The sequence below is a fragment of the Malus domestica genome, chromosome 11 (assembly GCF_042453785.1).
Source record: "Malus domestica chromosome 11, GDT2T_hap1".
In the NCBI taxonomy this organism is placed as follows: Eukaryota; Viridiplantae; Streptophyta; class Magnoliopsida; order Rosales; family Rosaceae; genus Malus; species Malus domestica.
Genome location: NC_091671.1, coordinates 13,422,108 through 13,442,723, shown reverse-complemented (window position 1 = coordinate 13,442,723; position 20,616 = coordinate 13,422,108). Strand labels below are relative to the sequence as shown.

The window sequence follows — 20,616 nt, the reverse complement described above, 5'->3', positions numbered from 1 at the left end:
ACCATCACTTTGCAGAATTTTAATAGATTTATCAAAGAAATTGACCACAAAAGCTTGAAACTGAGCAAAGAGGCCAAACACAGAAGCTTTATTAATAAGAGGAAAGATCCATGTATATCGAGTACATTCATCGATGAAAGAGACATAGTACTTAAAACCTTCTAAAGACAAAGCAGGAGCAGGGCCCCATACATCCGTGTGGATTACTTCAAAAGGAATTGAAGACTTAGAAACATGTACAGGAAATGGCAGCTTAGTGAATTTGCCCTTCAAGCAAGAAATACATAGCTGAGGGTTTAAGGTACTAGAAAATGGAATGGAAGACTTAGTAAGGGCAATTTGTACAATATTATTGGTAGGGTGGCCCAACCGACTATGCCATAGAAGAGAACTAACTTTTTGGCCAAGAAACGCAGCGGGAGGACCAGTGGAAGGTTTGAGCACATGAATAGGATAAACTGCATTGTTACTCAGGCTGTGGAACAATGTTCTCTTGGTAACCTTGTCCTGTACACAAACAGAGAATTCATCAACAATACATCTGCAATTATTATCTTTACACAATTGATGCATAGACAGCAAGTGTTGAGACAATTGAGGAACATGCAGAACAGAATTCAATCTGAAATTGTGAGACTTAGTGTGAAGATTAGAACTGCCAAAATTAGCAATAAGTAAACCTTCACCATTTGCACCAGTGACAGTATCATTAGCAGGATACGGAGCCGCAGCATGAAGATTAGACAAATCACTAGTCATATGATTGGTGGCGCCCGAGTCTAGAAGCCAATACTCTGATTGTGGTGCAGAAGGTGATACTGGAGCCCGCACATTCACAGCAACAGGAGGATTGTGATATGAAGTACCAGAAGGAGGAAAGAATTGAGGGGACCCGGGAGAAGCTGAATTGTATGACATATGAGCTGATCCAGGAGGTGGAGCTTGAAACTGCATCGGATGTGGAGCTGATCCATGAGGTTGTTGAGGATAGGCATGGTAGAACTGTGAAGAAGGAAATGATGAATTGGGAGCTGAATTTCTGTCAAAACATGTAGCTGCAGTATGCCCAACACGATGACAGATTTGACAACCATGTTGAAAGCAAGTGAGTGCAGTATGACCTTTCCTTTCACATATCTGACACATTTGTTGAGGATTATGAGACGATTGTGGGACTAGAGGCTGAATTGAAGACTGGGAGAAAGGATTTACACTATAAGTGAAAGGTTGAGTATGAGAAGATTGACCCCCAGAAAAGAATTTCTTGCCTTTCCCTTTGGATTTGAAGTTGTGCCCCCTAAAATTATTGTATGTACCCGAGCCAGATTGAGACACAAAAGCCTGCTGACCAGAAACTGGAAACTGAGGCATGAATGACATTGAGGCAAACTGCTGGGGAAAGGGCAGCACAGAGCCAGAGGACTGACCAAAACTAGAACCTGAAGAATAAGGTTTTGTGTTCGAGGAACCACCAACATCAAAAATAGCACCAGTGGATTGAGCACGCATGGCAGACATAAGAGGAATCTGTCGAGTGGTCTCATCTAATGTAGATTCTTCAGCCCTCAGTTGTGATCTAAGCTCTTTAAGAGACACCAGATTTTCACGACCACGAATCACTGCTTTGATGGTATTAAACTCAGGAGGTAAGCCTCTCAATGCAACAATAACAATGTCCTCATCGGAGATGAACACCCCAACTGCAGCCAATTGATCCCTAGCATCTTTGATTCGTTGCAAATAGGCATCAATATTCTCAGAACCCTTCTTAATATTCTGAAGATCAATTTTCATTTGAACAATGCTAGTCCGAGTCATATTGGCAAATCTTTCACGAAGAGAAGTCCACATGTCTTTCGAACTTGTACATCCAATTACACAAGACAATGCAGCAGTGGACAAAGTAGCAGTAATGAGTGTCATTAAAGCCTTATCATGAATCTTCCAGATTTTGTATGCATCAGTTACAGTTTGTGCATGTTCCTCAGTATCATTATCAGAATCCGAGTCATCAAAACGTGCATGACAAGGAATTGAGCCATCAAGAAAACCTCGAATTCCATTACCATCCAATAACAACTCCAGTTGAAAGTTCCAAGTAACATAATTGGAATCATCAAGTTTAACCGTAACAATATTACCAACACTGGGAATCAGTGAGGAAATCGGAGATTGTGTAAGAGCCAATTGAGCAGTAGTAACCATGTTTGTACAAATGACAATTAACAAATCGTGAATCATAAGAGAGTATACCACAGATAGTCGAAAAGAACCAAGAACAAGAATCAAGAAGGAGTAATATCACAGCAGAGAAATGTAGAGATCTTCAACAAAAATCAAGAATCCGCAACAACAATTTCCACAGATTAGGTTGCAGTAGAGATCTTCAACAATAATCAGGAATTCAACCGTAACATAGAGAATAAATCACCTCAGCAACTAGCGACAATGAACAACAGCTCAAGAACACCAAAAATCCCCAATTTCTAGGGTTGTGCAGAGCACCGACTTCGAAGACTAGCGACAGAAATCAGAACCCTCCGACTGCAACTGAATCGAAATCCACAACCTGAACACTGACGACGATCGACAAATCACAGCAACAATCCACGAAAGAGAAAACGAGAGCTGAAGCAAGAAGGATCGACAACCGAATGTGTTAACCGTATCGGCGAAGATACCATGACAACATTACTAAGAAATGTAGAAAACTTAGGTATGAAGAAAGATAATGAATATCAGAAAGAAAGAAAGAGAGAAGACGATCTTTTGCAACATATTTTGTTATTACTGTTAACTTAATCAATACAATGTAATTCTGCTATTTATACTCATACAAAACATAACACCCTAGATACAAAACTCAACAGCCACTAATACAAAGACAAGTGGCATTCTCTACATAACTCTAACAATAAGATGATAAAGTAGCTTGCCTAACTTTTTAGGCCAATTATGTTTAGATTATGTAGTTTAGGACAAATTCCACTCATAAGTCCAAACATTTCCAAAATCGAAAAATCGAAAAATCAATACATATCTCACCATTAACCTCTTGGTAGGCACCGAAAAACCATGTGTAGTTAAGTGTTATCACACTTCCTATATCCAGTTCGAGAAGATATTCAACAAAATCTGAACTAAAGTGTCAAAAGTTGCAAAACTTCGAACTTCATAACTGAGGTTTATGTAATTGTGTCCGAACTAAAGAGCAAATGACAAACTAAGACATGAAGTTGCATTCTTCCGCAACTGATGCATGGAAGGCCTTGTGACAACACTTTATCATAAAAGAAATATGCCGCTTGATATACAAAAATCATATATCAGTTATGACTATCAAGAGATCTTTCTACATAGGTTGTTCAACGCGCAGCCCGCACACTTGAGTATCACAATACTTGTTGATGTGCATGGCGTACTGGCAAATTTAACTCACAGAAAATCGTTGATGTTTCTGAATGTTTCTATCCCATAAAGAGAGAACTTTTCGACCTGAACTTTTGAACATCTTGTGGACATAATGCAGAAAGATGAAACAAGCAGAAGCTGCCCTGCAAAACCAAATAGCAGCAAGCTAACTATCAGAACAACAACAACAACAACAACAACAAAGCCTTTTCCCACTAAGTGGGGTCGGCTATATGAATCCTAGAATGCCATTGCGCTCGGTTTTGTGTCATGTCCTCCGTTAGATCCAAGTACTCTAAGTCTTTTCTTAAGGTCTCTTCCAAAGTTTTCCTAGGTCTTCCTCTACCCCTTCGGCCCTGAACCTCTGTCCCATGGTCACATCTTCGAACCGGAGCGTCAGTAGGCCTTCTTTGCACATGTCCAAACCACCGTAATCGATTTTCTCTCCTCTTTCCTTCAATTTCGGCTACTCCTACTTTACCTCGGATATCCTCATTCCTAATCTTATCCTTTCTCGTGTGCCCACACATCCAACGAAGCATCCTCATCTCCACTACACCTACGTGTTGATGCTTTATCGCCCAACATTCTATGCCATACAGCATTGCCGGCCTTATTGCCGTCCTATAAAATTTTCCCTTGAGCTTCAGTGGCCTACGACGGTCACACAACACGCCGGATGCACTCTTCCACTTCATCCATCCAGCTTGTATTCTATGGGTGAGATCTCCATCAAATTCTCCGTTCTTTTGCAAGATAGATCCTAGGTAGCGAAAACGGTCGCTCTTTGGTATTTCCTGATCTCCGATCCTCACCCCTAACTCATTTTGGCATCCGTTTGCACTGAACTTGCACTCCATATATTCTGTCTTTGATCGGCTTAGGCGATGACCTTTAGATTCCAACACTTCTCTCCAAAAGTTAAGCTTCGCGTTTACCCCTTCCTGCGTTTCATCTATCAACACTATATCGTTTGCGAAAAGCATACACCAAAGAATATCATCTTAAATATTAAGTTTGTGATCTTCGCTAGATTGCTCCGGTCATTAGTGTGGATAAGTATGTAAATGGATAGAGACAGGAAGCAAACACAAGATGTACGTGGTTCACCCAGATTGGCCACGTCCACGGAGTAAAGGAGTTCTCATTAATTGTGAAGGGTTTACACAGTATATAGGTTCAAGCTCTCCTTTAGTGAGTACAAGTGAATGATTTAGTACAAATGACATTAGGAAATATTGTGGAAGAATGATCTCGTAATCATGAAACTTTTAAGTACCGAAGTGTGGTATCGTCTTCACTTGCCTTATCTGTCTTATAGGTAGATGTGGCATCTTTTTTGGAAGTACTCTTCCTCCCTCCAGGGGTGGTATCTTTAACTGGTGGAGATGCACAAGGTAATGTATCAATTTCACTTGACGCTTACTTGTAGTTTCAGGCTTGGTCAAGCGCGATACAAACCATGTAGTAGGAGTCCCCCAAGTCGCCGAGCTAGGGGATCTGCTGAAAGAGGTGACAGACAAGGTAAGCAATCAGAGCTCCAAGCAATCAGTCACAGATCAGAAGTTTGATTTCGAGTTCCGGCTGATTGTTATCCTTTTCCTTATCTTGCAGGTAGCATGAAGGATAAAGAGAAGAAAAGGAGAAAAGGTGATATGAGATACTTTTGCTTTTGAAGAAGTAACTTTCCACATGCTTATTCTTGAACTGAGCTGGAGGGTTTTCTTGTTTCCGCCAGAGTTTAAGGCCGACTGAAGAATTTGAGGGTCAAAACAAGTCCATCAAATCTAGAGTTCGTTCGACCCTGCTGATATGGGATACTTTTGCTGTTGACAAAGTAGTGGATGTATCGGCACGTGTTCTCTTGCGCTTGTCTCCACATGCTTCCTTGTATCCTTCTCACTTGCCCTATTTGTTCCTCAGGCAGATGTGGTATCTTCTCGGGAAGCATAAGATGTTGAAGATGAGTACTCGAGAGCAATGGGGTTCCAGGCAATCAGTTCCAGACTAGAAGCTTGATTCCAAGTGCTGACTGATTGCTCTCTTTCTCCTTGTCTTGCAGGTAAGAACAAGGCCAAAGGAAAAGACAGGGAAAAAGCATGATATAGGATACTCTAGCTTTTAACCCTGATGATATGAGATATTCTTGCTCTAGTGTAGCTTGTTTGCAGAGGTATTCTCGGGGGGAAAGAAAGCTGAGTATTTCGAGAGGCTTCATTGGGAGTGCCCTCTCAGATATGAGGAAGGGTTGAGCATTTTTGCAGGTTTGCCTGTCCCTTGAGGATGGAGGTCGACATATATAGGAGTCTCCCTAACAAGGAGTAATACTATTCTTTTACCCTGCTTGGTCATAGCACGGTAGTGGGAGCTGCCAGCTTCAAGTGTTTTAACTCTATCAGAGCACTTTGAAAAAGTGGTCTGTGGTATCTGGAAAGCTGATGTTACGTGTGAAGATTACAGACAAGCTTTATCCAAGGAGATCTGGCTCTCGAAGTTGAGAAAGCGGTGTGAAGATTACAGACAAGCTTTATCTAAGGGGCTCTCGAAGTTGAGAAAGCGGTGCCTCTTCGATTTTCGAACAAGCAATCCTGTCGGTGATCTGTCTCTCGAGATTCGGAGAACGGTGCCTCTTCGATTTTTGAGAAAGCAATCCTGCTAGGAGTTTGGCTCTCGAGATTCGGAGAGCGGTGTCTCGTCGCTTTTTGAGAAAGTAATCATGTTGGAAGTCTGGCTCTCGAGATTCGGAGGACGGTGCCTCTTCGATCTTGAAGCAAGCAATCTTGTTGGGAGTGTTTTCTCGAATGTGAGTAAAGGTTAGGCCTGTTTGCTAGTCTACCTTGCCACGGAGCACATAGGGACTTTCTAATTATCCAGCAATGGTCCTGTTCCTTTACCCTTGTGGGTAATAATATGGTAGCTAGACCTTTAAAATTTATGTGTCTAAACTTTGTTAGTGCTGTTTCTTTGCTATTCTTTTACCCTTCTTGGTCATAGCGATGTAATGAGAGCTGCAAGCTTCACGTGTCTAAACTTTGTAAGAGATTTTTGGCAAAGTTATCTGTGGTACCCGTGAGCTGATGTTGCGTGTGGAAAGTGAATGATTGAACAGTAACATTCACGTGCTTTCTACTTCACTAGAAATCTTCGACAGAATGCCCGTAATTTCCGCAAAGTTGAATGCATGTGACAGGTGCTGACAAGGCTGAAAAAGCAGATGCATCTTCGATTTCTGAGATCGGCCCTCGTGGTCTCTGAGCAGCCCAGCTTTTGAGAAAGCAAGCGCCTCTTCGATTTCTGCGATCGACCTTCGTGGTCTTTGAGCAGCCCAGCTTTTGAGAAAGCAAACGCCTCTTCGATTCCTGAGATCGACCCTCGTGGTCTCTGAGCAGCCCAACTTTTGAGAAAGCAAACGCCTTTTCGATTTCTGAGCAGGCGCCTCTTCAATTTCTGAAGCTCCATTGAGTGCGGATTTTTATAGAGGCTGGTATTAAGTTCCAAAGCACACTTGAATCTCCACCAGTAGAAGCTCCCTTCTTGCATTTCTAAGATCTTGATTTATCCGACCTCTTTTCTCTTCAACACCTTTGAAAATGTCTGGCCCCTCCGACCGTCGTTTTGACTTGAACCTTGTTGAAGAGGCAGCCACGCCTTCTCCAGACAACATATGGCGCCCATCCTTCTTATCCCCTACTGGTCCTCTTACCGTTGGGGATTCCGTGATGAAGAATGATATGACCGCTGCGGTGGTGGCCAGGAACCTTCTCACTCCCAAAGATAATAGACTACTTTCCAAACGGTCTGATGAGTTGGCTGTTAAGGATTCTCTGGCTCTCAGTGTTCAGTGTGCAGGTTCTGTGTCTAATATGGCCCAACGCCTATTTGCTCGAACCCGCCAAGTTGAATCATTGACGGCTGAAGTGATGAGTCTCAAACAGGAGATTAGAGGGCTCAAGCATGAGAATAAACAGTTGCATCGGCTCGCTCATGACTATGCTACAAACATGAAGAGGAAGCTTGACCAGATGAAGGAATCTGATGGTCAGATTTTACATGATCATTAGAGGTTTGTGGGTTTGTTCCAAAGGCATTTATTGCCTTCGTCTTCTGGGGCTGTACCGCGTAATGAAGCTCCAAATGATCCCCCTCTGGTGCCTTCTCTTTCTGAGGCTCTGCCGACTGTTAAAACTTCTCCTAAGAAACCTTTGTGAAGGCTCCCTCTTGTTTGTTTATTTTGACTCGTGTATATGTACATATTTGTAACTTCTTAGAGATATCAATAAATAAGCTTTGTTTCATTTCAACGTATTGTGTTAAATATACCAAAGCCTTCTTCACTAAGTTCTTTGAATTTTTCTTTTGTTGAAGCTTGTATGTTGAAGCTTTGTGAGTGGAGCATGTAGGTTGAGGTAGTGTTCCCTTAATCCTCCGTTAGATCCAAGTACTCTAAGTCTTTTCTTAGAGTCTCTTCCAAAGTTTTCCTAGGTCTTCCTCTACCCCTTCGGCCCTGAACCTTTGTCCCGTAGTCGCATCTTCTAACCGGAGCGTCAGTAGGCCTTCTTTGCACATGTCCAAACCACCGTAACCGATTTTCTCTCAGTTTTCCTTCAATTTCGGCTACTCCTACTTTACCTCGGATATCCTCATTCCTAATCTTATCCTTTCTCGTGTGCCCACACATCCAACGAAGCATCCTCATCTCCGCTACACCCATTTTGTGTACGTGTTGGTGCTTTACCGCCCAACATTCTGTGCCATACAGCATCGCCGACCTTATTGCCGTCCTATAAAATTTTCCCTTAAGCTTCAGTGGCATACGACGATCACACAACACGCCGGATGCACTCTTCCACTTCATCCATCCAGCTTGTATTCTATGGTTGAGATCTCCATCTAATTCTCCTTTCTTTTGCAAGATAGATCCTAGGTAGCGAAAACGGTCGCTCTTTGGTATTTCCTGATCTCCGATCCTTACCCCTAACTCATTTTGGCCTCCATTTGCACTGAACTTGCACTCCATATATTCTGTCTTTGATCGGCTTAGGCGAAGACCTTTAGATTCCAACACTTCTCTCCAAAGGTTAAGCTTCGCATTTACCCCTTCCTGAGTTTCATCTATCAACACTATATCGTCTGCGAAAAGCATACACCAAGGAATATCATCTTGAATATGTCCTGTTAACTCATCCATTACCAACGCAAAAAGGTAAGGACTTAAGGATGAGCCTTGATGTAATCCTACAGTTATGGGGAAGCTTTCGGTTTTTCCTTCATGAGTTCTTACGGCAGTCTTTGCTCCTTCATACATATCCTTTATAGCTTGGATATATGCTACTCGTACTCATTTCTTCTCTAAAATCCTCCAAAGAATGTCTCTTGGGACCCTATCATACGTTTTTTCCAAATCTATAAAGACCATGTGTAAATCTTTTTTCCCATCTCTATATCTTTCCATCAATCTTCGCAAGAGATAGATTGCCTCCATGGTTGAGCGCCCTGGCATGAACCCGAATTGGTTGTTCGAAACCCGTGTCTCTTGCCTCAATCTATGCTCAATGACTCTCTCCCAGAGCTTCATTGTATGACTCATTAGCTTAATACCCCTATAGTTCATGCAATTTTGTACGTCGCCCTTATTCTTGTAAATAGGCACCAAGGTGCTCTTTCGCCACTCATTTGGCATCTTCTTCGTTTTCAAAATCCTATTGAAAAGGTCAGTGAGCTATGCTATACCTGTCTCTCCCAAGGCTTTCCACACTTCAATCGGTATATCGTCTGGGCCCACTGCTTTTCTATGCTTCATCTTCTTCAAAGCTACAACCACTTCTTCCTTCCTTATTCGACGATAAAAGGAGTAGTTTCTACACTCTTCTGAGTTACTCAACTCCCCTAAAGGAGTACTCCTTTCATGTCCTTCATTGAAAAGATTATGAAAATAACCTCTCCATCTGTCTTTGACCGCGTTCTCTGTAGCAAGAACCTTTCCATCCTCATCCTTGATGCACCTCACTTGGTTTAGGTCCCTTGTCTTCTTTTCCCTTGCTCTAGCTAGTTTATAGATATCCAACTCTCATTCTTTGGTATCTAATCGCTTATACATATCGTCATAAGCCGCTAACTTAGCTTCTCTCACAGCTTTCTTCGCCTCTTGCTTCGCTCTTCTATACCTTTCACCATTTTCATCGGTCCTATCCTTGTATAAGGCTTTACAACATTCCTTCTTAGCCTTCACCTTTGTTTGTACCTCCTCATTCCACCACCAAGATTCATTTTGGTGTGGAGCAAAGCCTTTGGACTTTCCTAATACCTCTTTTGCTACTTTTCGGATACAGCTAGCCATGGAATCCCACATTTGGCTAGCTTCCCCTTCTCTATCCCACACACACTGGGTGATTACTTGCTCTTTGAAAATGACTTGTTTTTCTCCTTTTAGATTCCACCATCTAGTCTTTGGGCACTTCCAAGTCTTATTCTTTTTTCTCACTCTTTTGATATGTACATCCATCACCAACAAGCGATGTTGATTAGCCAAGCTCTCCCCCGGTATAACTTTGCAATCCTTACAAGTTATACGATCCCCTTTCCTCATTAGAAGAAAATCTATTTGCGTTTTTGACGACCCACTCTTGTAGGTGATCACATGTTCTTCTCTCTTCTTAAAGAAGGTGTTGGCTAAGAAGAGATCATATGCCATTGCAAAATCCAAGATAGCTTCCCCCTCCTCATTTCTCTCCCCAAAACCATGGCCACCATGAAAACCTCCATAGTTGCCTGTCTCCCTGCCCACGTGTCCATTTAAATCTCCTCCTATAAATAATTCCGTCTGAGCAATTCCTTGCACTAAGTCTCCAAGGTCTTCCCAAAATTTCTCCTTCGAACTCGTATCCAACCCTACTTGAGGTGCGTACGCACTAATCACATTGATGAGTTCTTGTCCTATTACAATCTTGATTGCCATGATTCTATCTCCTACCCTCTTGACATCTACAACATCTTGTGTCAAGGTCTTGTCCACAATGATGCCAACACCGTTTCTCGTTCTATTTGTGCCCGAATACCAAAGCTTAAACCCTGAGTTTTCTAGATCCTTTGCCTTAAGACCAACACACTTAGTTTCTTGTAGGCACATAATATTTATCCTTCTCCTCACCATAACTTCCACTACTTCCATAGATTTTCCCATTAAGGTTCCTATATTCCACGTTCCTAAATGCATTCTACTCTCTTAAACTCTACCCTTCTGTCCTAGCTTCTTCACCATCCCCCGTCTAATAGGATCAAAGTACTTCTTTTGTGTGTCTTGTGTAAAGTTGATAGGAGCATATGCTCCCAAACAACTTTGAGTGGAGTCGTTCGAAAAGAAGTTTCTATGGCCCCCTTGCTCATTTAACACTGCATCCGGGTGCCGATGGAGATACAGCGACCCTTACTCACTTATCACTGTGCTCGGGCCACACAGCGCGCCACTTACGGGTGACGTCCTAGCTTTAGCGCGATTTCGTTCTGGATTCATTGTCATAAGGATTCGACGTAACTGTGGAGTGCCGGCTGTCGACTACCTGACGCCCTCCCCCTCCTCCTTTATCCGGGCTTGGGACCGGCAATGTAAGATAAACTTACATAGGCGGAGTTTAACTATCAGAAGCTAAACAGAAATTAGAAAGCCAATAACAAAAGTCCTGAATGATTTTATCGTATGATAAATCCATATCGTTGTTATCGTTATCTGACAAATGGGATCTGTTACTGAAATGGAAAAAGGTATATCTAGCACCTGCAAGGAACTTGATAAAATCAGAAAGGAACTCAGCGGTGTTTCTCCTACTAAAATCGTGCCAAATAATTAATTCATCCAGATTACTTTTCATTTCAACTAGTCCTTTTCTGTTCTAGTGCATATATCTCCATTTGTTGCCTTATGGTATGACCGTATGAAGCTTCAAAAATGAACTAAGAAAGTATGAGAATTCAATAGATAACGAACCTGGTGATTTGAATCTACCACTCCACCCTGCCCAATCTCCTCAAGCAGAACAGAAGCAATTTTCATACCAACATCCTCCGGAGGCATCAGCTATTTCTTCTCATAGTCAAGTTCATCTATTTGTCCCCCTTGTGCATAAGAAATAGTTGTATCCGCAGAGATATAGCACCCGGAGGTGGTTTCTGCAACTAGTGAAATTCCATAACCAGATGACCTGCCATAAAGTCATTGTTTTCTGTAAGAGTCAGAGTGTTACTAGCAAGTCGACATGATAAAACTCCAAAAGTACTTCCAAATTAGTTCATCAAATATATCCCACCTCGTAAAATTATAATAATATCTAGATTGAAGATAAACTCTCCAGCTTGTTGGCCATCTCTATGGTCGGTAAATATGTGAACATCTGGAAGGAAGGGATTAAAGAGTTCACGAGCGGCATGCACCATAGTATTTTCAAACTGTACAGACTACAGACACTCTCGTTGAGAATGTCACCCCTCTAATCCTCTTGACCATCCCCTCATAAGTCTCAAAAACTCACTGTCAGACTTCGAACAACTGGGATTGCCAAAACAACTTCACCGCCACCTTTAGGAGCGCATCCACGACTCTTTATTTCCAGCTCCAACCCTTCTGAGGGAACTCCAAAGCGTTTTAAAATGGGAAAGGTAGTGGACCGGAAGTTATCAATAGACAGGTCCCTTGAATCATTTGTAATTCCTGACGGACAAAATGGAACTGACTTAAAGTAGCAGCATCTTCGTCAAGCGCAAAGCGACACACACAAATGCTTTCCTGATCTCTACGATGCATTTGGTCAGGTCCCTTCTTTCAGTTAACCAATAGGGTTAGCTGGCTAGGCCATTTATTTATAGCAAGTTGACATTAAGAATAGAACAAGGATGACAAAGATTAAAAACAAGATATTAGTTCCGCCTTTCCGTGTTAATGTGCGACTGAATTTAGCTTTCCTCTTCCCTGTGTTGACTACGAAAAGAAGCTCGTGCTGATGGGAAAGTGCTTATACAAGGTATTAGTTCCGCCTTTCCGTGTTAATCTCGGAAAAATTATAGTATATGAAAATTGAAATATAAGCAATGCAACATAAAAAATTTAAACACATTGATTTAAGATGTAAAATATAAACTTTTTTTTTATTTTTTATAATTTTTTGTATGGATGAAACCCAATGGAAGATAATAGTAGAGTCATTAATTCCCTCTAAAAATTCAAGCTACTCATGAGCTTTACGAGTTGAACATACTAATGTTCAAACTGGGCTTATTTTCTAATTGAACCAAACTAGGCTTGACTTGGTTCTTTCACGAGTCAATCGAGCTTCAACAAGCCAAACACAAGCTGACCTCGGTGCAAGCTCGAACTGTTTCAAGCCAATTTATAGTACTAACCCTCTTGTATTATAGCATAAGATTTTTATTTATTTATGTCGAATATTTGATCATGATACATTGGAGCATGTTCAAGGAAAATCCCTCTTTGGAGAAATGGTTTTGAGCTCCCTAAACGTGGAGACAAAGAGTGGATATTAGATAGGGTGACTTCATATGCAATTTTTAATATTTTCTAACAAGTTTTATTTCCTTTGTTTTAAGCAAAGCATTGCGAATTATGAAGCACCGATCAAGTCACATTCCTAAATTGAGATTCTTTGAGTTTCCATACTCCCAAATCCCCCTCCTACTCTATATCCGTGCTTTATAGATTAAGAATAACACTGTCACTAATATAGCCACTCCATTCAGGACGACATTAATATTTGGGATCATGAACCTCGAAATCACAAGCAATTCTTCAACCAAAAATTAAGCCACAAAAGAAATTCATGACTGGTTAAAGATAAGGAGCATGGTTTGGACCAGCCACTTCAAAAAGGGTTAGATAATAAAAAGACTTTCTATCTAGCTAATTTAGCTGAAATCTATTGAAAAAGAAAATATAATCATAACAATAATAATATAGAGAGTGCCCTCCCAGATGCTGTTAGATTTCAAGTTTTTGACCCGGTGAGAATTAAACCAAGCAGAAATCTATGCAGGCTCTCTATACTTCTTATAAATATCACCTTTGTAGAACTCTCTAGTCCTTACCACTAGAATCAGTGAAACAAGAGCACCAAAGAATGTGATACCAGCCAGAATACAGAAAGACAGCCTATAGCATTGACTTCCAAGGCAAGTAAGCTCCTTCACCGACGCCTTCGTCAGCCCTTTCTTTGCTAGCTGCTTCAGTGCCTCTCTATCATAGAGCATCCCGGTCACCTTCACATTGAGAATATAGGACCCAAGGGGACTTGCAAGCTGCCCACAATTGAACAATGTAGCATAGTATTTCAGGCCAAAGAGCTCGGAAATAATTGTGAAAAGCAATGTCAGTTGAGCGCCGAAAGAGACTCCGATTACCACCGATGCCACGTAGACCGAACCCCGGAATGGGAAGGCGATGGAGAGGTAGGAAATGGATGATAGAACAAGCATGATGGTCATCATGAGTGTTCTAGGGACTTTCCACTTCCCCATTAGGGTTTCTGAGACAAACCCAGAGAAAACCCTACCAAAATAGTTCCAAATGCTCACTAAAGAAACAAATGTGCTTATTGTTTTGGTTGGATATCCTAATGCCTCACCAATCTGCCCTAAATTGTCAATTGCTGTCAAACTTGATCCAAGTCCACAAAATGTTGCAATGAACAAAATAATCATGTCCGTACTTAAAAGTGCTTGTAAAATTGTATAATCTTCACCTCTTGTTGGTTTTTTGCATATGTCGCCGCAACAAGATGTGCTCTTTTTGTTTTGATCTTGCACAGCTGAGGAACTTGACGCCGGATCCAAATCATCCTTAACTTCTTGGATTTCGCTCGGCTTTTCAACAGCGATCTCAGTCCGTGGATCAACTGTTTTTTTCTTGAGGTTCCAGAGGACTAGCTCTTCTCGAATGGCAACCCCGAGAGGGATAAACATAAACAGGCAAACAACGGTAGCAGTTCCAGCATAGGCAGCTTGGGAGAAAGCAACCTTCCTTTGAATCAAACTAATAGCCATGATGAACAATGCAAGGGAGATTGAGATGTAGAGGAAGTGGTAAAAAACCCTTATCTCATTTTTCTGCCTAACCACTTGCATTGGCCTAATGGTGTAAACAAAAACTACTGATAGTGCAGCAGGCAGCCACCCAATTAAAAGAATCAATGATTTTGAGTCATTAGGGTAAATGGCAAGGTAAAGCTGGGTAAAAATAGCTCCACTGAGCCCAGTAAAACCTTTTAACAGACCAAGCATTACACCTCTACTTTCTGGGAAATTTTTTACACAAGTGACAAGAGCTCCGGTGTTTACAAAATTTTGAGAATTGGCTCCAACGCAAATGTAAAGGCACATCTGCCAAACTTTAGGTTTTGCAATTTTTTCAGTGATAGCAAGGTAAATCATGAAATACCCAACAAAATTCAGGCCTGATCCTAGTAGAAGGACAAACCAGGTAGGGGTTATCTCACCAATTAGCCCTGAGAGGACACCAACATTTGCACCAAGGTCCTTGAAGAAGCCTAGCATGTTGAGGGTAGTTTGGTCGTATCCAAGAGTGGACTTGATGTCTTTGGAATATACACCAAAGAGATAGGTGGCACCAGCTCCTGCCATGATCAGAAAAGATGCAAAAACCGTGAACCATCTTCCTTTCACCACCTGCAATGCAAATTCACACGGTCCACCTCCATTGCTGGTGCTGCTGCTCCTAGAACTACTCATTTTGGCTATGGCTGTGGTACCCCAAGTTCGATACAAACTGGAGAATGGGAGTATCGTATTGAGGACCTCGATCGCAGAAAGTGAATGCTTTTAACCAACTTCGAGCAAAGACACTAGCAATTCTGATAGAGATTTAAGAAGAGAGAAATTAAAGATGGGATTTGGGTTGATTTGGCATCGAGTGGCAGATTTATGAGAGGGTGAAGTGCCAAGATCCCCCATTAACTGATGGAAATGTGACAAATGGGGATGTGGGAATTGTATTATAATAGGCAAATTAGGTCGAGTAAAGCGAGCGAGTTATTTTGTGTGAGCCATTAATTAAGGTTCATGCTTATCATGTTAATCCAATGTTATTGTCTTCCAATGCAAAATCAAAGATTTCTGTGGTTTCTGTTTTTAAAATCCTATCCAAATATCCTTTTTTTTCATTTTTTTTTTCAATTTGAGTAAGAACTTATCTTAATTTCCCATATGGTTATATTTATTTCTACTTTGGCAAAAAATAATAAAAAATTATTTCTACTTATTTTGGTAATTAATAATTGTTTAAATCATGTAAGCAAACACTTATCTTACCCATTGAAGAACATGAGAAAATGATGTAAAAGTGATGTGGCAAAATGGGCCAATGATCTTTTCCATTTATTCCCTTTTTTTTATAGGTACAGATTATGAACAATTGGTCCTCATTAAAACATAATCCGCTAGTCGTAAATACAAATTAAAGACCATTGCAGTGTATATTACTCTTCACACGAGTGTTTTTTTCCTACGAGCTTGTTGGTTTTTTTTTTTTTTTCAAGAGAAATGCTAAGGAGATTTTCTCAAAGCGAGATTCTTTATGGATTCTCTTTTAATGTTAATTTTTATGTCAACGTTGTGCAAAAAAAATGAGGTGTCATAGTCCATGGAGAGTCCCATTTTTTAGAGAGTCTTCTTAGCATTTTTCTTTTTACAATACAACAATATATTTACACGAAAGGATTGAGTAATAAATTGTATCAAATTTGTCATTCACGAAATTCAAACTTAAAATCTCCCACTTATAAATGAAAAAAAAAATATCACTACTACCGTAGCATTAAGTAGCATAAGCTGATCAGTTTTGTTCCCATTTGGACTTGAATCTAATTATTCATATCACTACACGGAGAGGATTACGTATAATAACTAATAGAGTCTATAACTTGCGTATAACTCTATAGATTCGCGTAAGTTTTTTCCCGAGGGAGAAAGTGAGGTAATAGATTACGATTATGGTAAGTTTATAACTCGATTTCCTACAATGTGTAATTGAAAGAAAAAAAATATTCGTAAATTTTGACCATGGTTTATCCAACTCATCTGTTTGATGGCTATGCCTAACATGGAAACATGCTCAAGTTTTCAGTTCTTATTCTACAATTTCAAGAGAGGAGAAAAACAAGAAAAAGAGATGGTGGAGCTGGTGGAGCTGGTGAAATTACCTGCAGTGACATGGATTTGTGGTAAATGGATGGCAGCTCTGATATGTCCAAAGTTTTGTTCGTTTACACGTCAAGTCTATATATATATATATGTTTTTTTTTTTTTTTTTTGCGAACTGAAGAAATTAGGTGACAAAAGTTGTATGGTGTAGTAGGGATATACATTTGACCACATTCATTTTTATTAGAATGAGTGGTTCAAATTGACAGTAGAATAGCGTATACATATATTGTTCACCACGAAAATGTCCAAGTGCTTCTTGGTTGCACTTCATTTCTCAAGAAACTCTAATCCAACAACTCTGGGTTCATAACATATCAAATTCCACATCTTGTCAAATGCAAGAGATGGTGGTGTTCCAAAAAACACAAAAAAAAATCTAAGAGTCCTCTGCTTCCTCTCTAAACTTCTTATAAATATCACCTTTGTAAAACTCTCTTGTCCTCACCACCAAAATCAACGAAACAACCGCACCAAAGAATGTTATAGCGGTTAAAATTGAGAAAGCCAACCTATAACATTGGTTCCCAAGGCAAATCAGCTCCTTCACCGAAGACCTAGCCATCCCACTCTTTGCCAACTCCTTCAATGCTTCTCTGTCATACAGCATTCCGGTAACTTTCACATTCAGAATATAGGACCCGAGGGGGCTTGCAAGCTGTCCACAATTGAACAATGTGGAGTAGTACTTGAGCCCAAAGAGCTCGGAAATGATTGCGAAAAGCAATGGCAATTGAGCACCGAAAGAAAATCCGATGATCACGGATGCCACATAGACTGATCCCGGGGCAGGAAATGCAATGAGGAGGTGGCCAACGCAGGACAGAAGAAGAACAAGAGTCATCATTAGGGGTCTGGGGACCTTCCATTTTACCAATAGGCTTTCGGAGACAAACCCCGAAAAAACCCTCCCAAAGTAGTTCCATATGCTCACCAATGACACAAATGAGCTTATTGTTTTAGTGGGATATCCAAGAGACTCACCAATTTGCCCCAAATTGTCCACTGCTGTCAAGCTTGACCCGAGCCCGCATAGTGTTGCGATGAACAAAATGAGCATGTCGACGCTTAGCAATGCTTGTAAGATTGAGTAGTCCTCTCCTCTTTTTGGTTTGTTGAATACATCAACAAAACAAGAAATCTTTGTTTTCTTTTCTTGCTCCTCTTTCGCTTCACTTTCTTGTGCCGGAAGTTTCTTAACAGTTAACTCGGTTGGAGGATCAACAGGTTGTTTCATGAGATTCCATAGGATTAACTCCTCTCTAATTGCAATACCAAGAGGGACAAAAAGGAAAAAACAAACCACAGAAACACTTCCAGCATAAGCAGCTTGTGAGAAATCAACCTGCTTCTGAAGTACAATCATAACCATGAGGAAAACAGCAAGACCAATTGAGACATAGAGGAAGTGGTAAAACACTCTGAGCTCATTGGGTTGCCTAACAAGCTTCATTGGCCTAATGGTGTACACGAAAATTACCGACAGCGCAGCCGGAAGCCAAGCAATGAGAAGAATCATGGATTTCGAGTTGTCTCCATAAACCGCCAAGTAAATTTGAGTGAACATAGCTCCACTGAGTCCTGTAAACCCCTTTAACAATCCAAGCATAACGCCGCGACTAGCCGGAAAATTCTTCACACATGTGACAAGAGCTCCTGTATTCGCAAAATTCTGAGAGTTGGCTCCAATGCAAATGTAGAGGCACATGTGCCAAACTTTTGGCTTAGGGATTTTGGCAGTGACAGCAAGCCAAATCATGAAGTAGCCTGCAAAATTCATGGCTGAGCCAATGAGGAGGACAAACCATGTTGGTGTGACTTCACCAATGAGCCCTGAGAGGACACCAACATTTGCACCAAGGTCCTTGAAAAACCCTAGCAGGTTGAGGGTAGTTTGGTCATAGCCCAGAGAGGACTTGATCTGCTTGGAGTAGACACCAAAGAGGTAAGTAGCTCCAGCTCCTGCCATTATGAGAAATGAGGCAAAAACTGAGAACCATCTTCCTTTAACCACATGGATTGCAAATTGAAATGGTTCGCTCCCTCTCTTGATGCTCATTTTTCCCGATGGCGGTATTGCGGTGCGCTGGTTCTCGTCGGGATAAACTGCAGAGGAAATTTAGTAGGTGTGGCTAGCAGAAATTTGTGTATTTTTTTGTGAAGATCTGAGGAAGAGAAAATTTGGAGATGATTTTTGGGATTGGTTTTGATTCAGATATTGGAAGAGATTCATTTTCTTGCTAGTTTCTAGTACTAAAGGCCAAAGGGGATGTAGTATAAATAAAGCATAGTGAGGGATCAAGTGGGAGAACGATCAATTCAATTCTCTTTGTGAGGATCCCGGATCCTCTAATCACGTCGTTTATCGTATATTATGCGGTAAGAAATTATTATAAATTTTTTATTTAAAATTAAATATAAATAGTATATTTCGAAAAATGATCGTACGATGTACGATAAATTAGAGAATCTTCAAGATTCTCACAAAGAGGATCCGGAGAGCATCCTCATTGCAAGTGAGTTCGGATCCTCGTCGGATCCTCTTTATGAGGATACCGGAGATCCGTGAATCGTGTCCGTTCATCGTACATCGTATGGTAAAAAATTATTTTAAATATTTTTATTTAAAAATAAATATAAACAGTACTTGACAAAAACCAACCGTACAACATACGATTAACGGATATGATTCACAAAACTCTAGGATTTTCACCAAAAAGATCTAGAAAGGATCCTGTTGGTTTTATATGAATTGAGGAGGACCCACTTTTGCAATATCTTCATTTCCCCAATGTCACAGACTCACAGATCTTATTAGTGAAAGTCAATTTTAAGGTCACTTGGCCTCTTTTGTTTTTCATGGCCTTTGGGGTTTTTCATTCCCTACGTTTCTACACCATTGTTTGATCTAATCACGTAATGAGTGTTGCAGAACACATAATAAAAACATGAAACTCATTACATGTAAGTTTTTCTCATTAAAATGAGTGTGTTTCTTATATTCAATTTGAGTTGTAATAGGATTTAGTGTAGGCGGACAATAGTACTATAACAATTATTGATGAGTGTGTCACCCACAATAAGCTCTATAAACAGCAATGTGTATACTTGCGTCATGCATCACGCAACTAACACTAGCATAGTTTCTTATTTCTACAGTATATTTACAAGTTTGGTGACAGATCTTTTACTTTTGAATTATATGTGTAGAGTGCTGCCTCATCTCCTTACCTCAATCATATGAATAGAAGCCTTATTTTCAAAATTATTATCCCTAAATCATGTTATTTTCTTTCTTAATCCACACATCTCATTTTACTTCTCATACGCCCCTTGATAATTTATGTTCGTTGATTTTCTTCAATTCATCTTATCCTATGGCTGAAAATTAAAAAGATATCTGAGAAGTAAAATAGGGTGTGGATATCACAATCTTAATTAATATTATACTTGTGTTTCTGGCCAGCAGACCTTTGGCACAAGCATCAAAAATCTTATCGTATTGATGAACATCGATCATAAATGATATGATCGTGATAGTGTACACTAAGTAAAAGTTGGATTACCGGCAAGGGAGAGGTACATGCAAATTATAGAATTAGTGATAACGCATATTCTATCTTTTAGTAAAGTAATTTTGGATCGTCGAGCATTTTTCACTAATAAATTTAGAGTATCGATTTTGACACTTTTTTTTAAAGAGTTTTAACAAAATATTTCTTGTACTGTTTATTTTTAATAAAAAATCTATATTTTTCTTTGATACTATTCACTATACTTTTAAAAATGACTTTTCATTAAAAAATAAGTTTTTATAGACTTACTTTTCATTAGTTTTTTTTTTTTTTAACGTTGAACGCTACAAATAATTATTGTAGAGAGTGTCAAACGTTAAAACAAAAGTAAAAATCGCTACTCATGAATCATGATTCAACATAAGCACGCATTAAGGATGATATCACGGAGGATAATTCCCTTTTTCACATT

At 40.2% G+C, this 20,616-nt stretch overlaps 2 protein-coding genes across 2 annotated transcripts; both read right to left on the bottom strand.

Annotated features, from left to right (window-relative positions):
- Positions 1–13,286: 13,286 nt before the first annotated feature.
- Positions 13,287–15,525, bottom strand: LOC103448054 (protein NUCLEAR FUSION DEFECTIVE 4-like). The gene has a single exon (XM_029088596.2). The coding sequence runs from the start codon at positions 15,157–15,159 to the stop codon at positions 13,441–13,443; it is 1,719 nt and encodes a 572-aa protein (XP_028944429.1). The 5' UTR covers positions 15,160–15,525; the 3' UTR covers positions 13,287–13,440.
- A 1,263-nt stretch (positions 15,526–16,788) lies between these two features.
- Positions 16,789–18,939, bottom strand: LOC103448055 (protein NUCLEAR FUSION DEFECTIVE 4). The gene has a single exon (XM_008387290.4). It carries the CDS (start codon positions 18,686–18,688, stop codon positions 17,009–17,011), a length of 1,680 nt encoding a protein of 559 aa, XP_008385512.1. The 5' UTR covers positions 18,689–18,939; the 3' UTR covers positions 16,789–17,008.
- Positions 18,940–20,616: the final 1,677 nt, after the last annotated feature.